Source organism: Siniperca chuatsi, linkage group LG21, assembly GCF_020085105.1.
Source record: "Siniperca chuatsi isolate FFG_IHB_CAS linkage group LG21, ASM2008510v1, whole genome shotgun sequence".
Classification (NCBI taxonomy): domain Eukaryota; kingdom Metazoa; phylum Chordata; class Actinopteri; order Centrarchiformes; family Sinipercidae; genus Siniperca; species Siniperca chuatsi.
In genome coordinates, this window is record NC_058062.1 from 23,822,062 (window position 1) to 23,840,170 (window position 18,109).

At 42.3% G+C, this 18,109-nt stretch overlaps 1 protein-coding gene across 1 annotated transcript in view; it reads right to left on the reverse strand.

The window, feature by feature from the left end:
* Nucleotides 1–8,005, reverse strand: part of gps1 (G protein pathway suppressor 1) — a 16,034-nt gene extending 8,029 nt beyond the window's left edge. Inside the window, exons 1-4 of the mRNA XM_044182662.1 lie at nucleotides 7,570–8,005; nucleotides 5,336–5,428; nucleotides 4,060–4,241; nucleotides 3,474–3,638 (exon numbers count right to left, since the gene is read on the reverse strand). Coding sequence (XP_044038597.1) covers nucleotides 3,474–3,638; nucleotides 4,060–4,241; nucleotides 5,336–5,428; nucleotides 7,570–7,602 — 473 coding nt within the window. The 5' untranslated portion in view covers nucleotides 7,603–8,005. The remainder of the gene's footprint in view (nucleotides 1–3,473; nucleotides 3,639–4,059; nucleotides 4,242–5,335; nucleotides 5,429–7,569) is intronic.
* Between the last annotated feature and the right edge of the window lie 10,104 nt (nucleotides 8,006–18,109).

Here is an 18,109-nt window from a genome sequence, read left to right on the forward strand (position 1 = left end):
ATATATATATATATATATATATATATATATATATATATATATATATATATATATATATATATATATATATATATATATATATATATATATATATATATATATATATATATATATATATATATATATATATATATATATATATATATATATATATATATATATATATATATATATATATATATATATATATATATATATATATATATATATATATATATATATATATATATATATATATATATATATATATATATATATATATATATATATATATATATATATATATATATATATATATATATATATATATATATATATATATATATATATATATATATATATATATATATATATATATATATATATATATATATATATATATATATATATATATATATATATATATATATATATATATATATATATATATATATATATATATATATATATATATATATATATATATATATATATATATATATATATATATATATATATATATACATATATATATATATATATATATATATATATATATATATATATATATATATATATATATATATATATATATATATACATATATATATATATATATATATATATATATATATATATATATATATATATATATATATATATATATATATATATATATATATATATATATATATATATATATATATATATATATATATATATATATATATATATATATATATATATATATATATATATATATATATATATATATATATATATATATATATATATATATATATATATATATATATATATATATATATATATATATATATATATATATATATATATATATATATATATATATATATATATATATATATATATATATATATATATATATATATATATATATATATATATATATATATATATATATATATATATATATATATATATATATATATATATATATATATATATATATATATATATATATATATATATATATATATATATATATATATATATATATATATATATATATATATATATACATATATATATATATATATATATATATATATATATATATATATATATATATATATATATATATATATATATATATATATATATATATATATATATATATATATAAATAAATAAAACTTCGTCCTTCTACCAGAGGCCTTGGGGGTCACTGCCCCGAGTGCTCTGATGACCACGGGCACCACTGTCGCCTTCACCTTCCAAGCCTTCTCCAGCTCTTCTCTGAGCCCCTATTTCTCTAGTTTCTCATGTTGCTTTTTCCTGATGTTGCCATCACTTGGTATTACCACTTCAACCACAACGGCTTTCCCCTGCTGTTTGTCCACCACCACGATGTCTGGTTGGTTCGCCATTACCATTCTGTCAGTCTGAATCTGGAAGTCCCACAGGACCTTGGCTCAGTCATTCTCTACCACCTTTGGAGGTGCTTCCCACTTTGACCTCAGGGTTTCCAGTCCAGATGTTCCTGTACACTATGCCAGCCACTTGGTTATGGCGCTCCATGTATGCTTTCCCTGCCAGCATCTTACACCCTGCAGTTATGTGCTGGATTGTCTCAGGGGCCTCTTTGCACAGCCTACACCTTGGGTCTTGTCTGGTGTGGTAGATCTGGGCCTCTATTGCTCTGGTGCTCAGGGCCTGCTCCTGTGCAGCCATGATGAGTGCCTCTGTGCTATCCTTCAGTCCGGCTCACTCTAGCCATTGGTAGGATTTCTTGATAACAGCCACTTCAGTTATGTTCCGGTGGTACATCCCATGTAGGGGTTTGTCCTCCCATGATGGTCCCTCCTCCAGCACCTCTTCCTTTGGTCCCCATTGCCTGAGACATTCACTGAGCACGTCATCTGTTGGGGTCTTATCTTTGATGTACTTGTGGATCTTGGAAGTTTCATCCTGGATAGTGGCTCTCACACTCACTAGTCCACGGCCGCCTTCCTTACGGCTAGCGTACAGTCTCAGGGTTATGGATTTGGGATGGAACCCTCCATGCATGGTGAGGAGCTTTCGCGTCTTAACGTCTGTGGTCTGTATCTCCTCCTTTGGCCACCTTATTTTTCCCGCAGGGTATATGATCACTGGCAGGGCGTAGGTGTTTATTGCCTGGGCCTTGTTCTTGCCATTGAGCTGACTTCTTAAGACTTGCCTTACTCGTTGGAGGTATTTGGCAGTTGCTGTTTTCCTTGTTACCTCTTCGAGGTTGCCATTTGCCTGTGGTATTCCAAGGTACTTGTAACCGTCCTCAATGTCTGCTATTGTTCCTTCTGGGAGTGAGACCCCTTCTGTGTGGACTACCTTCCCTCTCTTCGTCACCATTCGACTGCACTTCTCAAGCCCGAATGACATCCCAATGTCAGAGCTGTAGATCCTGGTGGTGTGGATCAGTGAGTCGATGTCCCGCTCGCTCTTAGCATATAGCTTGATGGCATCCATGTAGAGGAGGTGACTGATGGTGGCCCCATTCCTGAGTCGGTATCCATAGCCAGTCTTGTTGATTATTTGGCTGAGACCTATGCAGAACAGCAGTGGGGACAGGGCATCTCCTTGGTATATGCCACATTTGATGGATACTTGTGCAAGTGGCTTGCCATTGGCCTCAAGGGTGGTTTTCCACAGCCTCATCGAGTTTGCAATGAAGTCTCTTAGAGTCCTGTTGATGTTGTACATCTCCAAGCATTCACTGATCCATGTGTGTGGCATTGAGTCATATGCTTTCTTGTAATCAATCCAGGCAGTGCACAGGTTGGTGTGTCGGGTTCTGGAGTCTTGGGTGACTGTTCTGTCAACCAGGAATTGGTGTTTGGCTCCTCCGGTTCATTTGCCGATGCCCTTCTGTGCTTTGCTCATGTATTGATCCATGTGTCCACTTATCTTAGCCGCAATGATGCCTGACATGAGCTTCCATGTTGTGGAGACACAGGTTATTGGCCAATAGTTGGATGGGACTGTACCCTTTGCGGGATCCTTCAGGATCAGGATTGTACGCCCTTCGGTAAGCCATTCAGGTTGCGTCCCATCCCTTAGCAGCTGGTTCATTTGTGCTGCCAGGTGCTCGTGGAGTGCAGTGAGCTTCTTTAGCCAGTAGGTGTGGATCCTGTCGGGGCCTGGTGCTGTCCAGTTTTTCATACCTGAGACTCTTTCTTGGATGTCTGCCGCTGTGATGGTGACTGGATTCTGTTCAGGGAGGTTGCTGTGGTCCTCTCTCAGAGCCACTAGCCACTTTGCATCGCTATTGTGTGATGCCTCCCCCTCCCATATACTTTTCCAGTATATCTCTCTCTATCTCTCTCTCTCTCTCTCTCTGAAGGTCGGGGATCGAACCACCGACCTTCCAATTGGTGGACGATATCTAAAAATTCATGAAATGGTGACTTTGAAAACACAGTTCTTTGGGTTCTCTGCTAATAAACTCAAGACAACCATGTCGTGTGCCATCATACCTGATGCTCTCTTTAATGGAGTTTCCCTTGTAGTTCTTGAGATCAGTATCCAATTTCTCCAGTTTGAGAAGGGCCTTTTTTCTGGTGGACTCGGCCCAGGCTGAGTCCAGGGGAGGAGGAACAACCCCGCCTTCAGGTACTGTGTCTGGAACACCCTGCACTTCTCTATAGGTAAAAAAATAAAAATAAATATAATACACACACAACACAAATTAAACTTCCTTTAAGAGGGTGGAGAGCTTGGACAGAACCAGACTCAATGGCAGGCTGCTGCTGTGCTAGGTTTTTTGAGAGAGAGAGAGAGAGAGAGAGAGAGAGAGAGAGAGAGAGAGAGAGAGAGAGAGAGAGAGAGAGAGAGAGAGAGAGAGCGAGAGCGATTTTTTGGGGGGGGGCACAATGACTGACTATCTATCTATCTATCTATCTATGAGCAGTGCCCAAATGCATGTTCAAGAAATGCAAAGCATGGGATGTACAACTGCTAACATGCTAACATGATCTGTTTTCAAATCAGGATTGTACTCTTTCAGAAGAGGAACACTCCAAAAGCAGTATTTTGATGCCATGGGATCATTAAATATAATACCGTGTGGCCTCTGTGAGTTTACGGTGGATCTCCTCATAAGTGTCGACATTGAAGGTCCTCTGGACGAAGGTGAGGGCCATCTTCAGGGCTTCCACTCTGAGCTGAGGGCAATGCTCAGCGATGAACTGAAGCCTCTCAATGCGCATTAATCCACTGTAGCTGGTTGCATACTGTTCCAGGTCCTGCACACACGGAGGGACCGGTGAAAGATGTTATTAAAAACAACGTCAAAACTGCTCCATTGAATAATTTGATTGGAGTGATGTCACAGTAGTTTTCCCTGCATTTGGTAATATATGGGTTTGGTGGTTTATTGAAGAAAGGTTTTGGTTGTTTTCATGTACTACACTGACATTCAAACTTATTGTTTTATGTATTGCACATTTAAAAAAAAAAAACATTCAATAGCGTTGCACTGAAACCAAGTTAAAGAATAATAATGACCTAAATTCATTACACATCTATTCTAAGTAGCTCTATGATATGTGTGCAGACCCCAACAAGAACAAAAAAATCTCCCATTAGCCTTTGAAGTATCAAGAGGTTTCTTGCAGATGAGAATCACAGCATAGCAAATTTTGTTTCTGTGAAAATTTGGGCAGCCTTACCTACAATTATGACAAATTTGTTATTTATGGCCAGTCAAGCACAACTGCAGAGCAGCTGCACCACACTCAACTCCTATTACAGCCTACATGGGCCTCATGTTTCACCTGTAAGACTCATGTTTTAATGTCCTTGTTCATCATCTATGATGTGAAAACATCAGATTTACACACAGTCAAGAGAAATAAAAAGTGTACGTCACGGTCATAGTTCAGTTATAAAATCTGTAGCTGAGAGCGCCGGGGCAGTAAACATGAGACAAGAGTCTGGCTGCTTTGTGTCACGCTGCTCTGTTTCCATCACAGTTAGCTTTGTAGTTAGGTCATTTTGAGACAAGACTCTGTTTGTAAAAGTTTACAGACTGCCGTGCTATTATCCTGTGTTGCTCTGTGTACAATGAAGCAGCTGAAAAAAAAAGTCCAGTGATTCAACTGACAAAACGCCAGTCAACCCTGTGCGCTTCTCAACTGATGATTCAAATCATCAAGGTTTAGGGGGTAGCCCTAGACCCCAGTGACCCCTGAATTCCTTAACAACAGAGACTGACGTAACTGCCACAAAGGCATCATGCAAACAATTATCCGTCATTGGATAAACATTATGTACATTGTGTGCCACCATCAAGGGTTAGTGTTAAGGTAAGGGTGTGCATGAAATGCCAGGTCAATACCAGTGTCGGGTTCTCCACTATGTAGTTGGTGTCCGGAGCATTCTGCTGGTCATCCTGGGGGTCTGCATCAATCTGCATGGGCTCCACAGACCCCTGAGAGAAACACACCAGGCACAGAGGTTAGCAGAAATCACAATACAAGACATGATCTATATTAAAACAGAATAACATCAAAATAATACTAGAATTGTAATAAAAATGTTTCATATATTTATTAAGCATTGAAAAGATGACTAGTGTCAGTTTTCCAATGAGCAAATCCTCTCTGGCTGCTGTGATGCTGTAAAATGGATTACTTAAAACAACAGCCAACCGGTGAACTATAACAACCACAACAAACTGTGTGCTGCAGCCTCTTCAGCTGAGCTACGTAAACATCATCAGGCTGAATGTCTATTGCTTGTGCTGATGCTTGCTTGTTAACCTCAAAAAGCAACCTCATTTCAGGACCAGGAGCTGTCCATAGAATGAACTATTAAAGTTGGGGTATGCGATTCTAATCCAATACACAAATCAAATTCAGCAAATTTCTCATCATGGTCCACTAGCTGTCCGTTCAGTGTGTTAGCTTAAAAAACATCCGACGTTTGTACTCAGCCCTGGCTCTGTAAATGGGAAAAACAGAGAGGCTCGGACCGAGCCACACAGCACTATTCCAGCCATGATTTGTGTCAGGTGACGTTAAATGACTTGCTCACGGACATTCAGCTGACTTTCTAGTTAGCCAAGATCTGCTGTTGTTGTGACGTTAGCTGTAGCAGCAGGAGAGTTGTGAGCATCGCTGTCTGGAGCTGCTGTGCTGGCTCTGGGAGACGTCTCGTCCTCTCTGGCTGTTAGTTTCGCAGCAGCTACTGTAGGGACAGGTTGCTAACCCACAACCTAGCTAATGTTAGTACATTACTTGCTGTGTCGCTGTTCGCTCTATATCATGGAATTCATCATGGTATTGGATTTTTCCAGAATCGCATACCCCACCTTTAAACAGCATTGCACAGAACACGGTGCAGTATATTCAAAAAACTAAATTAATTTCAATGCAATTTACTGTGTTCTACTGTTATTGAATAACTGCCTGGACCTAACTGCAATTATAAAACAGCTTCAAGGGTTGGTTTACATTGCTAATGGTAGTTCTGAATGTATCGTTGATTGGCGATGTGAGAATGTATTATATTGGAAATGTTGTCCTGCACAATGGATATACAGGCTGATTTCAACAGTGGACAATAATAACTCACAACAGTTCTTAAGCCTTGTTCTAAACAGGATGTATGGTTGGCAAGAAGCAAGGCAAAATGACTACTTGATTCCTAAAAGGTACTTTGGCGTCGCCACAGTTTGAACAAACGTTACGTTAACATTTGCTTTGTTAGCTTTTTAACAGGGTGATGACGGCGGTACATTCAGACATTGGTTATTGACGTTGAATTAACACCACCTTTGAGAAGAGAAACTTCTTGCAAAAGTTGTATAGTATGTTAGTATTGTATGCGATGCTAGCTGCTATTTAGAGCCAATGTGACAAACTGCTAATAACAGGAAGTTGGCTTGGCAATGCTAGCTTTCGTTACCTACAGGCTACAATGATAAACAAAAGCTGTACTTCAGTCTCTGTTATGTTTAACTTTGGTGAAGAATCAAACTTAAGATGTCTGTACCTCAGTGACAGCTAACTAGTTGCGTAATTTGTTGTTTTGCCATTGTACCGTTATGACAATGCTGGCATCGTCACTGTTAATGTTGTTAGCCAACGGAGGCCTTCAGTCAGTTGTTAGCCTTCAGTTCCAAACTCCATTAACGTTATAACAATCTCTCAATTTCAAATTGTTTGGCTTACTGTCAAACATGCATGCATTTAAAACGTTTTATGAATTTTTGAGGGCCATTCCTCAATTCGGCATAATCCAATGCACCAGGCAGTAATTATTTCAATACATATATAATTAATTATGTTAGCTATTCCTTCGTTTTCTTCATTAAGATGTACTGTAACGTTAACGTGAGGGAAGGGTAGTGCCTATAGCAAAAATTGCCAACCAATTTTAAACCTTTAAATCCAACATAATATTGCTTCGTAAATGATTTTCGTTAATTTAACGTTAGCTACCTAGCTAACGTTAGCTAAAGGCTAGCTAAGGTTACACCACTGGTAAGTTGCTGAAGATACATCATATTTAGTTTCCAGCAATCCTGGCTGGTTGGAAATGACAAAAGCAGGAATGGTTAAGACTTACCTGAAAGTTAAACACTTGCACAGGCAAAGGCATCTTATTTTTTTCTTCTTACTTAGGTGTCGTTATTGTTAGAGGGAAATATATCCTAAAGCTGTTGGCGTGCAGTCCAGGAGCAGGGCCTCGGAGTGGGTTGGGTCTGGAGTGTAACTAGCTACAGGTCTCAGGGAAAGCACCTCGCTACGGCTCGCGGGAAGGCGCAGTTTGACGACCTGGGTCCAATTGGGGTTTTTGCAAATTCCTTTTTTCGTTTTTCCTTTTGAAGAAAGACATGAAGAAAAGCAAGACAAGTGACCCGGAACTAAAAGTAAATATATCAAAATAAAAGCCAAGAGGCTCGAATGGTCATTCTATAAAAGTGTAACATTATGCAAGCGCATGATCTATAGCCCACCACGGAAACGTTAAATAAATAAATGCATACATAGGCCTACAAAGGCTACATAAATAAAGATCTTTTTCTTGGAAAAAAGCCTGTGTGGTCCTTCCCAAATAGTTCAATTGAATTCAATTAAATTTTATTTATATAGCGCCAATTCAAAACAGAAGTTTTCTCATTGCACTTTTCCTATAGTAGTCGGTCTAGACCGTACTCTTTATAATATTATTTACAGAGACCCAACAAATCCCATCATGAGCATTTGGCGAGAGTGGCAAGGAAACACTTCCTTTAAGAGGCAGAAACCTCAAGCGGAAGCAGACTCAGGGTGGGCGGCCATCCGCCGCTGCCGGTTGGGTTGAGGGCGGGGGCCACAATGCAAATTCCACCTAGAATTTTAGAATAATAATAATGTAATGGTAGTGATAATATTAATAAAGTAATAATAATAGGTATTATAGTGATAGGAATAATAATGATAATTATAATAGTAGACAATTGTAGTATCAGTTGTCGAGCAGGAACACGGGGGCAGCAGGTGGCCCGCAACCACAGATCCAGACTCTGCAGCTCTGGAGGCAGAAATACCTGCTGAATGCGACAGAAGGAGAGAGGAGAGAAACGAGAAAGCACAGAACTACGGGAGAGAGAAGATGTCGAGTTAGTAAAATGCAGTAATGGTATAAAAATGCAAACAGATGTGTAATATAACAAATAGTGTTGTCTAAAGTGACTAACAGAGGTCCCCACGTGCAACCAATTTATTGTTCGTTTCACATAGCCTAGTAATAGGCTACCAAATAACTTCATAGTCTACGTCAAGATCGAGCTAATATTCACCAGTGATGGAATGTACTAAGTATATTTTCTCAAGTACTGTACTTCAGTACAATTTTCAGGTACTTGTGCTTTACTTGAGTATTTACATTTTATGCTGCTTCTACTCCACTACATTTCAGAGGCAAATATTGTACTTTTTACTCCACTACATTTGTCTGACAGCTTTAGTTACTAGTTACTTTCAGATTACAATTTTTCATACCCTTCCTGTCCAGTGTATCTCCATATGTGGTTATTTTTAATGTTTGTGATAAAGATAATATAGATGTAGCCTAGCTAACAATAAAAGTGAAAAACAAGTACTTGTTTTTATTGTCATGTCTATATTATCTGCTCATATTGCATCTCTACAAAAATATTGGCAACTTGCAATAGATGGATAGATAGATAGCCTAGATAGATCGGCTCTGACATCATCCAAATCCGCATGTATGCATAAATCATCCAGCAGCCAACCACTGAACAAATTATTTTTTCCAATTTAGAGACCCGCATGGACATTTCTCTCCGCCTGTACCGGTCCCTGTAGGCTACATTGCCTTTTAAATGATGTCGAGCAGCGCAAGCTTTCCAGGTGATTTCTTTATTGTGTGTTGTATTGCTGTATGAGTGTTTTCTTTAATCCAGTCATGTCACAGCAAATATCATGGGACATTTAAGCAGCAAAACTAAAAACTGGACACAGGAAACTCACCAGGGGAAACAGAATTAAACTTTTAGCTTGTGAAATAAATGTTTTTAGACTGCCTTGATGGAGCTCAAGATTTATCAGGAGGACAGCTGCTATGTTTCAAACAGTTTCACTGTATGAACCTGGACTGTGAACCAGTGTGACTATTTGAATAGATTTGGTTAGATCCTGACTGATCCTGGCTGCGTGTCGGGAGATTTAAATTATCATTGAAGTTAAGCTGCTGTGCCTTCTGCATAAATGTGCATAACGTCTGTTTTATGTTTCACCCTATTTCACCCACCGGCAACCCACCCAGACCTTGTGTATTTATTTATCTTCTAAAGTTTCCCTGGTAGGCTATAGATCATGCGCTTGCATAATGTTACACTTTTATAGAATGGCCATTCTATCCTCTTGGCTTTTATTTGATATATTTACTTTTACTTCCGGGTCACCTGTCTTGCTTTTCTTCATGTCATGGTTTTGTCGTTTTTTGTGTTTTGATTCAGACAACAAAAACTGAAAAACAGCTTTGTTTTTCAGTTTTTGGAATAAAACGAAAAATGAAAAAAACAGTATTTTAGTTTGTTCGTTTTTTGGTTCAAATGAAAAAACAAACTATCAAAATGTACACGGACCTGGACCGTTAATTTAATTTGGTTTTCTCGTTTTTTGATTCTGACTTCTAAAATGAAGAAACGGACTGCCAGATTTGTTTTTTTGTTTGAACGATACCAAATTCAAATAATGGTCCAATTTTGGTTCTTTTCAGAAAAACGAAGACAAACGTGGTATTTCCTTTTCTTCGTTTTATGGTTCAAACGAAAAAACAAACTATCAAAACGTACACGGACCCTAGATACATAGGCATTTGGTTTACAAACAAAGTAATTTTTTTCAGACTTTTTAATGAAACAACAGAAAGTGGGTATGCTGTTGTTAACCGCTCCCTTTTAACAGGTGGCTAATTGTTTGGCAAAGCTGGTTAAGCAAGTACGTTAGCTTCACTTATTCCACAACTTAGTAAATGCTACTATATATTTCTTTTTGTTTTCTCCCAAAAGAGGAGAGTTGAAAGAAATTTGTTTTGTTGTGGTTTTTCCCAGTAGCTCACTGTTCGCAGTGAGTGGGAATTTTCTCTTGTTTTGACCATGCGTTTGCACACAGTGAGTCTGAGTTTTTGTTTTTTCATTTTCTGTGAAGATTTTAAGCTAATCCCCATTAAGGTTGGTGTTAAGTTGAAAAAAAAAAAGCCTCAGCAGAGCGAGGTCTATTTGAGTTGTTAAATACTGAAAACAGTATTTTTTCCTTCTGGTGCTATCTGTGTTGGCATTATCCCCTGTTCGCAGCGGGTGGGCTTTATTTTGATTTATTGTGCATATTTCATTGGGTGAGTGTTAGTCACTACCTATCTTGACAAGCACATTGTATAGACTGCTGATTGCGTTCCTGTTGGTTATTCGTAGCTGTTGGGAAGATGGCCTTCCAATTTTGCCACTTTTGTCAGGCGTGGGTCGTGGACCCTGTGGAATTCACCCTGGGCTGGGATATTATGACTGATAGCTTGTGCTGTGTACACCCTGTCATGTAAGATGTTTTTCCCTGTGTAGTCTAACTCATGCAACTTCTCAGGCCAGCAGCTGGAGCCGCACCATAGACTGCAACTAACTAACAGTTAGATAAGAGAAAGTGGGGGAAGGTACAAACCAAGGTCAGAGACTAACAGGTGCACTGAGAGAATAAGCTGTGGGAAAATACTGAATGTTGTGTGATCGGGTGTGGCTTTAACATATAATCAACTGCTTTGTGCCTTAAACTTCAGACATAACTGGGGAGCCGTAGATTCAAGACGGTGAGCATGTTGTGTCTCCAGATATATCTGTATTGTTTGTTTGTATTGTGTATTTGTGGGGAAATAAATACTTGTAAAAGACATTGGTAGGTCTCGTGTGGATCCCTTCTCATAAACCGACTCGGAGAGAGGTTGGCGTACCTCGACAACCCCCGCGAGGGCCATCGGGAATGCCCCCCTTGTCTGGGACTGGCACATTACATAGAAAATCCATATGGTGCTGCTACGGAGCTCCGTCTAGAGGAGCGCATTAGTAGGGCCAGGAGGGTGGAGCAGTCTTCATGGGGCTCAGCTGCTCAGTCTCCGCCTACCCAGTCAAGTGATGGCAGACATAGTTCTAGAGCACACTCTAGGAGGCGCAGACGTGTTCACAGGAACAACAAGCGGACACCCAGCAAAAGATATTGGCATTCAGAGCCTCTCGGACAGACTGGGTCAGATTGAGGCACAACGTCCTGTTTCGGGTACAGTTCCGGAGCCAGGCGTGTCCTCCCACGATGACTTGCCTTCTTATCAGAAGAAGCTTGGTCAACAAGATGTCCTGTCTTTGTATGCACATGAATCCCTTTTTGGGAGTGATGCGGGTGAGGAAGAGAGACTCAAATCTTCACTGTGTGAGATAGATTTGGCCCGAGGTAGCATTGGAGGAGAGACTGCTACGGATATCAACTCATCAATTTTGAGCACATCAAAGATTGTGGGGCTAAGTGTACTATCGGAGGCTCCAGCTCCTGTAGAGGGAGTTTGGCATTTCCCAAACACCCATTTCAGTTCATGCAGATGTAGATTATTTGCAGATGTTGTGGAAAGCATGGAACAACCCTGCCAGTGCTCCGCAATTTAATGCTGGTTGTAGGAAGCTCACTAGGTCTCAATATGGACCTGAGACTGGGCTGGCCAATATGCCACCGTTTGATAGAGAAATGGCGGCCCTGTGACGGCCCGTGTGACAGCCAATCCACACTGTCCGGTCAGGGAGTGTAATAAGACCAACTGCTTAATCTCTCATGCCTACAATACAGCCGCAAGAGCGGCCTGGTCGGGCAATGCTTTGGCTGTTTTGTTGGCTGCTATTAGGAAGACCTGAGGACGGAACACCATGAGCCTTATTGACTCTGCCCTTATAGTGTATGCCCTTATTGTGCATCAGAATCAGAATCAGAATCAGAAATACTTTATTGATCCCCGTAGGGAAACTCTTTGTTACAGTAGCTCGCCTTAACGTCAGTGCACACAGGAGAAAGTACTAGAAAACGATATGATACACTATAAACACTATAAAACAGGTCAGAAATAAATTAAGTATCATGTCGGTATAAGTATAAGATAAACTAAGTGTCGAGTACCAAGTGGGTTTACTGGTTGATGGTGAAGTACAGTATAAAATACAATGTCACTAATTATGTAATAAATAATAGTAATAAGCAGAGGTGCATGTACTGTCGAGAGTAATTGAGGTATATAGTATCAGTAACAATAAATAAGAAAAACTAACAAGGGAAAAAATATTGCATGGGAGTAGTAAACAGAATATTGCACAATTATTATTAATTATGGCGGAGATGTAATGCTCAATGTCCAGTTTAGTGACCTAGGGTCAAACAGACTAACCCTTAGAGGGAGGAGTTAAATAGTTTGATGGCCACAGGCAGGAATGACTTCCTGTGGCGCTCTGTGGTGCTTTTTGGTGGGATGAGTCTTCCGCTGAAGGTGCACCTTTGCTTGACCAGCACGTCATGGAGCGGGTGGGAGACACTGTCCAAGATGGCGTGTAGTTTGGCCAGCATCCTCCTCTCTGACACCACCGCCAGAGAGTCCAGCTCCACCCCCACAATGTCACTGGCCTTACGGATCAGTTTATTTAGTCTGTTGGCGTCCGCTACCTTTAGCCTGCTGCCCCAGCATGCAACAGCATACAGGATAGCACTGGCCACCACAGACTCATAAAACATCTTCAGCATTGTCCGGCAGATGTTGAAGGACCTCAGCCTCCTCAGAAAATAGAGGTGAGTGTTCTTGGTCCAGTCCAGTTTGTTATCTAAGTATACTCCCAGGTACTTGTTGTCCTCCACAATGTCCACACTGACCCCCTGGATGGAAACCGGGGTCACTGGTGTCTTGGCCCTCCGTAGATCTACAACCAGATTACAATCTTTGACTTTGTCGCATTGAGCTGCAGATGGTTCTGCTCGCACCATGAAACAAAGTTACCCACCACAGCCCTGTACTCCGTCTCATCACCACCGCTGATACACCCCACCACAGCAGAGTCATCAGAAAACTTCTGAAGGTGGCAGGACTCTGTGTGGTAGCTGAAGTCCGTGGTGTAGATGGTGAAGAGGAAGGGAGAGAGGACAGTCCCCTGAGGGGCCCCAGTGTTGCTGACCACGCTGTCTGACACACAGTGCTGCAGGCGCACGTGCTGTGGTCTGCCAGTCAGGTAGTCCACAATCCAGGACACAAGGGGGTGTCCACCTGCATCGCTGCCAGCTTCTCTCCCAGCAGGGCAGGCCGGATGGTGTTGAAAGCACTGGAGAAGTCAAAAAACATGATCCTCACCGGGATCGGTGGATGCGGTTAAGCAGGTAGATGATGGCGTCCTCAACTCCCAGCCGGGGCTGGTAGGGGTCTGACCATGGGCCGCAGCTGTTCCAGCACTAGTCTCTCCAGGGTCTTCATTATGTGGGAGGTCAGTGCCACCGGTCTGTAGTCCTTGGAGCCACTGGGGCGTGGCGTCTTCGGCACAGGAACGAGGCTCAGGTTAAAGACGTGTTGAAGGACTCCACAAAGCTGGGGGGCACAGGCTTTTAGCACCCCGGGGCTAACGCCATCGGGGCCTGCAGCCTTGTTTGAGTGGAGCCTCATCAGCTGTCCTCTCACCTGGTCAGCAGTCAGGCACACAGCAGAAGTTACAGGTGGGGGAGGGGGGGAGTCGTCGGTCTGGAGAGGGCCGTTAGCCTGATGGGGAGGGGGGAGCAGAGTACTCAGAGGAGCTTGAGGGCTGACAGCAGCTGAGTTAGAGGGGGGATGAGCAGGAGCCGGTGTGTCGAATTCAGGATGTCTTTGATGTCCTTTGTTACCCATGGTTTGTTATTTGGATAACAATGGACCATCTTGGTTGGGACATTGCAGTCCACACAGAAGTTAATGTAGCCAGCGATGCACTCAGTGAGCCCGTCAATGTCCTCTCCACGAGGCTCACAGAGTGCATCCCAGTTTGTCACCTCAAAACATTCCTGCAGTGTCTCATAGGCCTCCCCTGACCATCTCCTCACTGTCCTTGTGGTCGCAGGCTGCCTTTTAACCAGAGGCACATAGCAGGGTTTGAGGTGAACCAGGTTGTGGTCTGACCTACCCAGAGGGGGGAGGGGGGAAGAGCTGTATGCATCCTTCACGTTAGCATACAGCAGGTCCAGTGTCCTCTCCTCTCTAGTAGGACAGCTCACATACTGGGTGAAATTAGTCAGTGTTGTTGAAACACTGACATGGTTGAAGTCACCCGAGATTAAAATGAGTGCACTCGGGTGTTGAGTCTGGAGTTGTGCTATGGCGGTGTGAATGGCGTTGCACGCCGATGCCGGGTTAGCAGAGGGGGGGATGTAAACAATCACAACAATGGCATGTGAAAATTCACGTGGCAGATAATATGGCCGGAGTCCCACAGCTAACAGTTCAATGTCCGGGCTACAGATACTCTGCTTGATGGTAATGTGACCAGGGTTACACCATCTGTTGTTTACTAAAACAGCAAGCCCGCCACCTTTCCGCTTACCGCTCCCGGTGTGATCCCTGTCGGCCCGAACAGTCCGAAAGCCGTCGATGGAAACGTTATGGTCCGGGATATCCTGGTGTAGCCATGTCTCTGAGAAGCACATCAAACTACACTCACGGAACTCCGTCTGACTCCGGGCTAACGCCGTTAGCTCGTCCATTTTATTCGCCAGCGATCTCACGTTGCCCATGACGAGAGAAGGCAGACACGGCTTAAATCTCTTGTTCTTAAGTCTCTTTTGTCTGCACCCCTCTCTCTTCCCTCGCCGCTTCGTTCCACCTCTGCATCCTCGGTGTGTCCTCCTCCAGATCTCCGTGGGGACATCAGTTGTCCTGGGCGCCATGCTGCTTGGCTTCAGCGCGATCAGCTGTTCCCTGGTGTAAACAATGCGGCCAAACAGCTGATCTGCAGCGGTGCCCTGACCGAGTAGCAGAAGAAGAAATTCCACGGCGAAAAAAAGTACAAAAACACTTTCTACCCTCATTTTCGCAAGAGCGTAGTTTAAATTACACTTACACACAAGTTACTCAAGTTTGGAAGAAAAAAGGAAAGTTAAAAGTTGGAAAAAGTAAGACAGACGAGACGGAGCTACGGCAACAGGCAGCATGCGGGCTGGCGCATGCGCATCCCCACAAGGGACGTGGGGGCGATAATTTCATCAGCCATGCTAGCTCGTAGACAGATTTGGCTGGCACAGACCTCCCTCTCAGAAAATCTGAACACCTCATCAATATGCTGTTGTGCCTGGCAGAGTGTTTCATCCAGACTCTCAGGGTATATTGGATAAGGCAGAGAAGTCCCACCACACAAGAGAGTGCATGCAACACACATTCAGCAGAGCAGGTGTACATTTGTAGGTCTACGCCTGAACTCCTTCACTATGTCAGCTTCCCTCACCCCACAGAGGGTTCTGAAGTTCGTCACTCTAGTGAAACAGTTTCAGTTGAGCAAGCGGCTGGAAATGGCCCACTTTCAGAGGTTGGGTATGATTTCAGCAACGGTGGTGGTGGTCCCTCTGGTATTCTCAGAGGTGGCTGAACACCTTCAATCTCAATCCAAAAAGAGACAGGAGGGTGAAGCTCATGGTGACACGGTCGCGTATCTGGGCATTGCACTCTTGGAAGAACAGGTCCCTCTTCACTCAGGGGTCCCTCTGGGGAACATTCCATCACGGAGGACAGTAGTGTCCACAGACGCCTCTCTGAGCAGTCTGGGAAGGAAGGATGGTGTGGAAGCCCCCTTGGAACAGTGAACACATCGGTGTGTTAGAGTTCAGAGCAGTCCACCTGGCCCTGGTGGAATTTCTCGCCTTCATTGGGGGAAGACATGCCCTAAGAATGGACAACTCCTCCACAGTGTACCACATAAATCACCAGGGGGCACGAGATCCCTTCACTGTCTTCAGGTGGCCAGGAAGCTCTGGCTGTGGGCCTTTCCCCGTCTGGCAATCCTCAGAGCAGTGTATTTTCTGGGGGTGAGAACAAGGCAGTAGATCTCCTGTCCAGGCTACATCCAGAGGTGGTAACTCTACTGTGGTCCTGATTTGGCAGAGCTCAAACTAATCTGTTTGCACCGGTGTAGACAACTCAATGCGTGAGCTGGTTTTCCCTGACAGCTCAGGGGGGTCCCACACATGCTGTCTCAAGAATGGCCAAAAGGCTTGTTGTGCTCTTTTCCACCACAGACTCTGATTCCCCACATACTCCACAGGGTTGCCACAGGTCATTACAACATGCTGTTAATAGCTCCCCGGTGGCCGGAGGTATTGGTTTCCTGCACTCTTCCAGCTGATCCACAGCCAACCGTGGCCTCTGCCAACCAGGGCAGATCTCCTGTCCCAGGCAGGTGGTCAGATTTGGCACCCCAAATGTCCACTTTGCAGCCCCTCCCTCCAGAGTTAGATGAGGCAGTCATGCAGACCATAAACAATGCTAGAACTCCATCCACATGTGCTAGCTACAACCAGAAATGGAGGGTGTTTCCAAAATGATGTCAAGGTAGACAGATAGACCCCGTCACATGCGCTATTCACTGGGTTCTGCATTTTCTTCAATCGTTGCTGGACTCACGAAGGGCATCGAGCACTGTTAAGGTGTGTACGGTTGCCATTTCTTTCTTCCGTGAGGCAGTGGAAGGCATGTCAGTTTAAGGAAGCATACCGGCTGTGGCCAGGCAGGACGCTGAGAGCTCCGCCATGGGATCTCCCCTTGGTGCTAAGGTCACTGACTCAACCCCCTTACAAGCCTGTTGAGCAGACAGACCTTAAATCCCTCTCTCTGAAGACTGTGTTCCTCTTGGCTATATGAAAGTGTGAAGGGTATATACAGTGGTGTGCAAAAGTGTTTGCCCCCTTCCTGATTTCTTATTTTTTTGCATGTTTGAACACTTGTAAAATTGCTGTTACAAGTTCTTTGAGTTGATTTAGGCAAGTACTGAAGAAATCTAAATGAGTAATTTAACAATGGTTGAAAGCTAACAGTTAGCATTGGGACCATCCTGCCAGTATTCAGCACAGCAAGAATGATGAGGTGGTCAGCATCATTACCACCCAAATACCACTTAGGGTAAGTGAAATTAAATATTTAAAAGTGAGTAAAGTATCCCTTTAAGTGGAGATACAATGATGTGCAAAAAGTGTTTGCCCCCTTCCTGATTTCTTTTTTTTTTTTGCATGTTTGTCACACTTAAATGTTTCAGATCATCAAACTAATTTAAATATTAGTCAAAGATAACACAAGTAAACACAAAATGCAGTTTTTACATGATGGTTGTTATTAAGGGAAAACAAAATCCAAACTTACATGGTCCTGTATGAAAAAGTGATTGCCCCCTAAACTTAATAACTGGTTGGGCCACCCTTAGCAGCAACAACTGCAATCAAGCGTTTGCGATAACTTGCAAGGAGTCTTTTACAGTGCTGTGGAGGAATTTTGGCCCACTCATCTTTGCAGAATTGTTGTAATTCAGCCACATTGGAGGGTTTTCGAGCATGAACTGCCTTTTTCAGAGAAAAAGTCGAAATGACAA